Source organism: Halichoerus grypus, chromosome 15 (genome assembly GCF_964656455.1).
Source record: "Halichoerus grypus chromosome 15, mHalGry1.hap1.1, whole genome shotgun sequence".
Classification (NCBI taxonomy): Eukaryota; Metazoa; Chordata; class Mammalia; order Carnivora; family Phocidae; genus Halichoerus; species Halichoerus grypus.
In genome coordinates this window covers 54858400-54866748 of record NC_135726.1, presented here as the reverse complement: position 1 = coordinate 54866748, position 8349 = coordinate 54858400, and the positions used below count along the sequence as shown (strand labels likewise).

The 8349-nt window shown below is 58.1% G+C and overlaps 1 protein-coding gene across 2 annotated transcripts; it reads right to left on the bottom strand.

The window, feature by feature from the left end:
- Positions 1–830: 830 nt before the first annotated feature.
- Positions 831–8008, bottom strand: SPIB (Spi-B transcription factor). 2 transcript variants are annotated; one of them, XM_036068124.2, is made up of 6 exons: positions 7952–8008; positions 6955–6982; positions 5244–5316; positions 4743–4957; positions 4215–4365; positions 831–3020 (listed from the first exon to the last, which is right to left on the bottom strand). In XM_036068124.2, exons 1-6 carry the CDS (start codon positions 7972–7974, stop codon positions 2722–2724), a joined length of 789 nt encoding a protein of 262 aa, XP_035924017.1. In that variant the 5' UTR covers positions 7975–8008; the 3' UTR covers positions 831–2721. The 2 variants fall into 2 exon arrangements, with proteins under 2 accessions (XP_035924017.1, XP_077919077.1); XM_078062951.1 differs by having other exon boundaries at positions 2900–3020; positions 4219–4365.
- Between the last annotated feature and the right edge of the window lie 341 nt (positions 8009–8349).

Below are 8349 nucleotides of genomic sequence, written 5' to 3'. Positions count from 1 at the left end.
GTCTTTGAGGGGCAGTAGGTGTTATGGGGAGGAAGGCGAGGTGAGTGTGAGAGGGAGAAGGGTGTGGGGGCTTGGGGTTAAGGCGGAGGACGGGAGAGGAAGCAACTGTGGCTGAGGGAGCAGGTTTGAGTGAAGACAAGTCCCTCCCGATTTTCTTCCTGTCCATCTGCCCCCTCACCCGCTTTTCCAAAACCCCCTGCGAGCCGGAAACTGCCCCGCCTCCCGGGAGCGTCGAGCCAACCCGGAGGCAGCCTCTCTGTGACGTCACAGGTTGCCAGGCAGACTGCCACACCGTTCCCGCGGGCCCAGTTCTGAGGTGTAGCGGCGGGAGCCAGAGGGCTGCGCTGCCACCAGGAGCCTCCCGCCCGGCCTGCCCGCCCGGGTGCTGTATCCAGAGAGAGGGGGGCAGACGTACAGAGAAGGAGGACAGAAATGCAGAAGGGGGGACAGAGACCCTGACGGAAAGGGAAGCAGGGAGACGGTGGGGAAGAGAGGGAGGGCGCCTGGCTGGCTCAGCCTGGAAGAACAGGCGACTCCTGATTTCGGGGTTGAGAGTTGGAACCCCTTGTTAGGTGTAGAGATTGCTTAAAAATAAAAAATCTTTATAAAAAAGAGAGAGAGAGAGAAAGTGAACCGAACCAGCAGTGCCCGCATCTGAAGCCCTTTACCGCGGCCTTCAAAGCTCAAAGGTGAGGCTCTTAGGCCTCTTCCATCTCCTGTCTTGTGGTTCGCGTCGCAGCCGCGCAGTGTCTCTGAAGGTCAGCAGGCCTGGGCCGACAGACAGCATTGCCGTCCCTAACAAAGGGTCCTAGGAAGTCTGTCTACCTTGATTTGTTTTGTTTTGTTTTATTTTGTTTTATTTTATTTTATTCCATACTTGGGGTGATGAAGATAGTTTTTGCAAAAGGTACCTCATTTGCAAGAGGAGGCCCTGGGGACATTTTGTCCCTGGCACTCTCTTCCCACCCTGCCCCCATTCCAGGGTGAGGGTGTGTGTGCTGTCCTTTGGAGGGCAGGTCCCAGCCTGGGCTCTGCTACCAGCAGCTATGTGCCCCATAAGGACCTCTTCCCTCTCTGGGTCCTTGAAGCTCCTTCCTTGTCCTCCTCCTCCTGGACGTCAATGAATGGGTGGTGGGGTAGATTTCCAGAAGATGTATCAAAGGCTCAGCAGGGCTGCAAGGGACTTTTTCTATCTTCCTCCTCCTCCTCCTCTCCCCTTTCACAGAAGGGACAAACTGAGGCCCAGAAGCAGCAAGTCTTTCACCCTAGATCCCCCAGCCACGAAGACTCAAGGACCTGGGATTCTGGCATCTTAGCCCACAGTCTGTGACACCCCCACAGGGTTCGAATCACAGCTCCCACGGTGAACCCAAGCTTCACCTCCGTGGGTTCATACCAGGGTCGAAATGCAAATGGTTGGGGGCCAACAGGCGACCAAGAGAAGCCACTGGGGTCTGACAGCCAGGGGCAGCGGGGACTGGGACAGATTGGAGAACAGGTGCCCTGTTAGGAGTGGCTGCCCCCTCCTCCAGCCTCTCTGCACCGCAGAGCTGCCCACCTTTGCTGGATTGTGCAAAGTTTGAAAGGAATATGCAAAATCTCCCTCACTGTTGCAGTGAACTAAAGAAGGACCCACCACCAGAGATCTGATTTGTCCCAAAGGGATCTGGAGGAGTTGGGGTACCAATGTGAGACCTCTGGTTAGAGATGACATGGGAGGGCTGCCAAGATCACCCAGAAATCAGTTGACTGGCCAGAACGATCCCTAGCTTGGCGCTACAGAGGGCACCGCAGGAAAGGGAGGGTCCCTGTGAGAATTCAGGTCTGCTGATGGGGTCCCCAAAGGGGCCTAGCAGATAGGGGATCCCAAGGAGGCCCCAGATGTGATTGGAAGGATCCCAGACAGACAAGGGTATCCCAGAGGCGGCCTGGACAAGACAGGGTTCACTGAGGTCCCCCCTTAGACCTGACAAGGGTGTTTTTAGACATGGCCAAAGGATCCCAGAGGCACCCTAGATGTGATTGGAGAATTCCAGACACACACAAAAAAGTGATAGCACAGTGGTTCCAGAGAATTGGGGATCTCAAGATGACAAACGTATTTGGGGGAACAGGACAAGAGAGTCACAGATGGGCACAGAGATCTGAGATGTGATAAAGGGTTTCCAGAAGGCCCCATACATAAGTAGGAGATCTCAGATCTGACAGGAGAGTGTCAGACATGAGAAGGGGATCCCAGAGAAACCGTGGCTGGACAGGGCTTAGGGTCGCCATCAGCAACCCCCTCCCTGTGTGATGATCTGTGGGCTCACCCTTCCCAGATGCGATTAAGGAATCTCAGACACACAAGGGAGCTCAGAGAGGTCCCAGGCTTGGTTGGACGATCTCAGACACCACAAGGGGATCCCAGAGAAGCTCTTGGGATTCTGGAAGCACGGTCCTGCCCACCCCCTCCACGCAGACATATAGTATAGTCCTCTCTGGGTCCTGTGACCCAAGACATGAGGACCCTGGGGATCCTGAACATGACAAGGAAATCCCAGAGGGGCCCCAGACACGATTGGGGTGGGGGCGTGTCCCAGAGGGGCCCTGAGCAGGGCTTAGGGATTAAGGCAGCACCCCCCCCTCCCCGCAGTGTGGGGAATCCACGGGTCCTATGACCTAGGGTGTGGGGACGCCAACGTGCCGCAGACGTGGAGCCCCGGAGAGCCCGCGCGGGGCTCAGGCCCGGCGGGCGGCGGGCAGCAGTGCACTGTCAAACTGGTAGGTGAGCTTGCGCTTGACCTTGCGGATCTCGCCGGTCTTGGCGTAGTTGCGCAGGGCGCGCGCCAGCTTCTGGTAGGTCATGCGCTTGCGGTTGCCCTTCTGCTGGCCCCAGCGGCGCGCCAGGAGCTCCTTGTGCTTGGACGAGAACTGGAAGACGCCGGCGCCCGGCTCCACCCACCACACGCAGTCGCGCATGTCTCCGCGCGTCAGCAGCCCCAGCAAGAACTGGTACAAGCGCAGCTTCTTGCGGGCCCCTGCGGTGGGCGGGGACGCGTTAGGGGGAGGGGGCCTTTGGGCGCCGCCCCCACGCCCACCCCGCTTCGCCCCCGCCCCCGGGCCCCCGGCAAGCCTCAGTCTCCCGGCCGAGAGCACTGGGGCGAGGGAGGTGGCTCCGACTTGGGCGGCCACCACCCCCATCGGAGGCCAGCCGCTCTCCTCCCTGAAGCTGTTCCCCCGGAGCTCCCATCCCCCTGCTTTGCTTTATCTTGGGTTTGTGCGTCTCTCCTCTGCCCTGCCCGTGGCCGGCACGTAGTAACACGTATCTGCCCTGCGTATGGATGAGAGGATCTGTGAAATGGGCTGCCAGGGCTCCTCAAAGGCTTATAACAGGGCGCTGAGTGGTGGTGACGAGATCTGGAGTGGGTTTGAACCCGCCTAGCCATTTCTCAGCCCCAGAGGGCCTGGGATCCTGGAAGCTTTGGGGGTCTGACTCTTGGGCTCCTACAAGGAGCAAAGGCCCCCCGAAGCCGGAGAGGGGGCTCCTCATAGCAGGGCATTGGCTACAAGAACCCCCCGTCTGCCATTTCCCAGCACTGAGTGACCTTGAGGTGGCTACTTAACCTCTCTGAGCTGGCCTCTCCTCAGCTATAAATGAGGCTGTGTGTGTGTGTGTGTGTGTGTGTGCGCGCGTGTTACTTTTACAAACCTTACAAACTAAGTGAAGCACTTAGTGCTAGGCATTTGCAGTTATGAGCTCATTTCATCTTCCTCAGAACACCAGGAGATGGGGCTGCTGCCGCCCATTTTACAGATGGGAAACCGAGAGCCAGGTAGGGAAAGTAACTCCTGATCCTAACCGCCCAGGAGTTGAGCATACTACATGTGAGGGACATGGGTGGAAACAGGGGTTCCATGGACTGGTGTTGATGTGGTGATTATGTCCGGCGCTGTTGTTTCAATAACGGTGGAGACTTACTGATTGCCCACTCTGGGCCAAGCACTGCTCTCATTTACCTATATCATCCCACTTAATCCCCCCCACACACCAGTAATAGACACTTACTGTTATCCCCATTATAGATCGGAAACTCAGGCAAAGAGAGGTAGTCATTTGCCCCAGGTCACACAGGGAACCGCCCTCAGCACAGTAGATGCTTGAGAAGCTGGGGTTCCTTTAGCCCCCCCATCTCCATTTGGAGCCCCACCCCACCCCACTAGCTCCTACGTACCTGCCTCAGATCCCCTCCCCTCGGGGCCAGCCATGAGGGCCTCATCCGACTCGCTGTCTGAAACTTCCAGGGTGGGGCTGTCCAGCAGGAGATCCTCCTCCTCCGACAGCACAGGGCTGGGGTATGGGGCATACGCCGGGGGGCCCATGGTCTGCAAAAGGTCAGGATCACCTGCAGTCCAAGGACCCCCTTCCCTCCCTCCTTCTGCGCTCTTCCCTCAGCTTCCTCCTCCTGGGTCCCCACTGTGGCCCTCCCCACTCTCTTTACAGCCTGCACTCTGGCCTCGGTTTAGATCTCCGTGGCATGGCCAAGGGACGCCCAGGCCCCCTCCCTGAAAGCCTGCCCAACACAGATCATGGCCTTCTAGGCTGCCCCTTGCCTAACATCCGTGCCTGTGTTGGCTGGTCCATGCAATGGAGTGAAAACGGTCCCTAACCTCAGAGGTTTACAAAGGCTTTCACAAGCTGCCTGGCATCTAGTAAATCTCGATCAAATGATGGGAATGTTAATCGTGTCCCTTCCCCTCACCTGGCTGGTGAAGTCCTCCGTGGGGTACGCTGGGAAGCTGGGCCCCGGGGCTTCTAGGCTGGGGGCCGGGTCGAGGTTCCCCACGGGGCTGTAGGTTGAGGGTCCATAACAGAGCTGGACACTCTGGGGGTGGCTGAAGGTAGCCACAGCTGGGTTGAAGGCTTCATAGGAGGCGGCTGGGACAGCTGGACTGAGGTCCCAGCCCCACAGGGAGTCTGGGGGAGGGTGGGAGGGCGCTGAGTCAGAAGTCAGGTCTGGCCTCAGCCCCTCCCACTCGAAGCCCCCAGCACAGAGAGGCCATTGTGGGCCTTGCAAATCTCTGGCCCCAGAATTTGCATGGGCAAGAGGGTGGGTGGGAGAGGAAAGGGGAGGAGGTCTGGAGACCTGGGCTAACCTTATCCTGCTGAACTAGGTGACATCCTCCCCTGGGACTCAGCTCCCCCATCTGTGAAATGGGCCCGAGGTCCAGGTCAGGAGGATGGCTAGGGCAGGGCCACTCACCAGAAGCCCCCTCTGAGTCGGGGTAGCTGGGATGTTTGCAGCTGTCCAGGTCATAAAAGACGCCATCTGGGTACTGATGGGGTGGGGGAGGAAGAGGGGTCATCCCAGGCTTCGGGGAGCCCCCACCCCATCTGGGCCAGCAGGAGGATTCTGACAGGGACAGGGGAGAAGAGGGGAGGGCTGGGAGAAGGAAAGAAAGAGACACAGAGACCAGGCACCAGAGACAGGGGCCAAGAGATAGATATACAGAGATACAGAAAGCAGGGACACACACAACACAGCAGGAGCACACCCCCACACCCCACAACACAGCAAGAACACACACACAGAGAATGAAAGACACAGGCGGAGATGCGCAGAAACCCCGAGACCCAGGGTCTCAGAGAGGGACATGGCAGCCAGCACCTGCTAAGACCGGGGGCTCCAGGAAGGCGTGGGGAAAGTGTGGACCAATTCCCCCAGGCTCGCCTGTCCCAGGGGTGGAAGTGTTTCTACAGAGGCAAAGAAAATCTCAATGCTTCTTTATTCACCTCTGTATCGCTTTGATCTACCCCAAGAGTCGTGTGTTGCTTTAGCAATTATAGTAAAGACCAAAGCTAGACATCCAGACGTCCCAGCAGCCTCACTCCCAGGTATTCCCCCAAGGGACTGAAAACATACGTCCACAAAGTAGCTTTGTTCGAGAACAGCTTTTCTAATATCCCCAAGCGAGAAATAGCCCGTGGATGGGAGAATGGATAAACTGGTGGTGTTGGGGTGTGGGTGGGTGGGGGGGTCCTACAGCAGAGTACTATACAGCAAGGGAAAAGAAGCAAGGCTGGAGCATCTGGCTGGCTGTCAGTGGAGCATGCAACTCTTGATCTCGGGTCATGAGTTCAAGCCCCACGCTGGGGAGAGAGTTTACTTAAAAACAACAACAACAACAAAACAATGCCCGATACACACTGAACGTTGATGAAGGAAGCCAGACCCAAAAGGGGACATCCTGCATGATGTACTTCGGATCAAGGTCAAAACCAGGCAAAACTAATCCGTGTTGGAAAAGATTCCAGGGGGGAGGGGTGATTGTTGATTGGGAATCTTCCAGAGGGAAGGAAATGTTCTATGTGTTGGTCTGGTTCGCTGTTACACAGATGTGTGCGTAATGTGAAATGTCACCGGGCTGCACACAAGATCTGCCACTTTGCCAACTTGTAGGTTATACCTCCATTAAAAAAAAAAAAAAAGCAGAAAACTTGTCAGGTTGAGGGCAGGTGGGCCATGCTGATGGCAGGGCATCCACGAGTGAGTGAGGTTTTAGTTCTCGGACGGGGTTGTGGGTTATGGGTGGTGAGTAGAGTACCCTGCGTGTCCGAACTATTAGACTGGCTTTCGAAAATACAGTTTAGCAAAGAAGAGAAGGAAAGAAGGAATAAACAGTTTCGCTGAATGTGGGGCGGGCGGAGGAAGAGACACAAAGCCAAAGACACAAGGACCCCCATCCTCCCCATGCCAGGAAGTGGACCCAGAGCCTGAGAGCTGAAGAGACGGTGGAGAAAGGTCCATGAAGGGGATGGGGCAGGTGAGGAGGAGGGTGCTGGTGGGAGATACGGAGGGGGAGTCAGAAAGACAAAGTGACAGGAAAGAGTGGAAGGGGAAACTGAGGCAGGCGGTCAAGGTGGGCCATGTGGGTCTCCCCCCACCCACCCTGGCCCCCGGGGCCCCGACTCACCAGACAGCTGAAGTGTGGCCCGTCGAGCCTGGAGGGGGAGAGACACAGGGGCATGTCAGGGTGCCTTCAGCCACCTGAGTCTCAGAGTGGTTGGGAGCCGATGGGGCGGGGGGAGGCGGTTGCAGCTGTGACCACTGCAGCTCTGCTGCTGTGTGTCCTTGTGCGAGACCAGCCCCACCACACTCGAGCGGGGACAGGAAGTGGGGGTGGGGGGGAACAGGCAAATGTCCCCCCTCCCCTGGGATTTGCATAGAGAGAGGCTGGTTGGGGGGCAGGGAAAGTGAGGGAGAGAAAGTCCCTGGAGAGGCGGTGTGGGCGCCAGTGGGCCGGTGGGGGCAGGGAGGGGGCCTCCGTCCGCGAGTCGGTTAAATGGGTCCACCTTGGACCAGAGGAGAGATGGAGAGCCGCTGGGCAGGGATGGGAAGGAGCTGGGAGAGGAGGGAAGGGAGGAAGGTGTGGAGAGAGACATTCGCTGATGCAGGAAGTGGTTGAGTCCCAGAGATAGGCAGATGGGGCCAGGGGAGAGACAGGGAGACAGCAGGAGAGAGCAGACAGACAGACAAAGAACTGGAAAGAGACGGGGACAGAGACAGAGAGGGAGCAGGAAGCAGAGAATAGAGCCCCAGAAACAAAAATGATATGGCGAGCCGCAGAGTGGGCAACAAGTGAGCAAGCCAGAGGTTTGGTGAGGCCCAGTGGGAGGCTGGGGGGACAGACAGGCCTGGAGGGCCGCCTGGAAGAGGCCGTCAGCAGGAGGGGAGACAGGCAAGCATCCTAAGGAGAGATTTTCGAGGTCTGAGAGAGACAGGGATAGGATGGAGGAAGGAAGCCGAGGTAGGAGAGGTAAAGAGAGATCTAGAAGGGGCAAAAGGCAGTGTGGACCCCCTCCCTCCCACCCCCCTGCCCCCTGAGTGGGGCAGACCACCACCCCTGAGGGAGGCCTAGCAGAGGGGCCTAAGTGCAGGGGGACGCCTTCCTTTAGGGAACCCGCACTTACTGTGCAGCCTCCAGGGCGAGCATGGTGGCGCTGGGCTGGGTTTGCTGCCTGCTTCAGCCACCACCCCTATTTATACCTTGGCCCAGCCCCCTGGGGGGGGCAGGGGTGCCGGCTGGCCTGCACAGAGCACAGCCCTCCTCGAAAATCCCCTCGGGGAGGGTCAGGGGAGGGGGCTGGATTGCACAACCCCTTGGTCACGTGGTGGAGAGGGCAGGCCCAGGGGCCATCTCGATTTGGGGATCCCCACAGTTGGGGTGGGAATGGGGGCTGACCCTGAGGGGTGGAGATGGGAGAGGAACTGGATTCAGGGGGACCCTAAGGAAGTAGGGAAGCCAAGGGGTCCTGTGGTCAGTGAAGTGGGGGTCAGTAAACGGGGTGGGCTCGACCCAGGCCCAGGA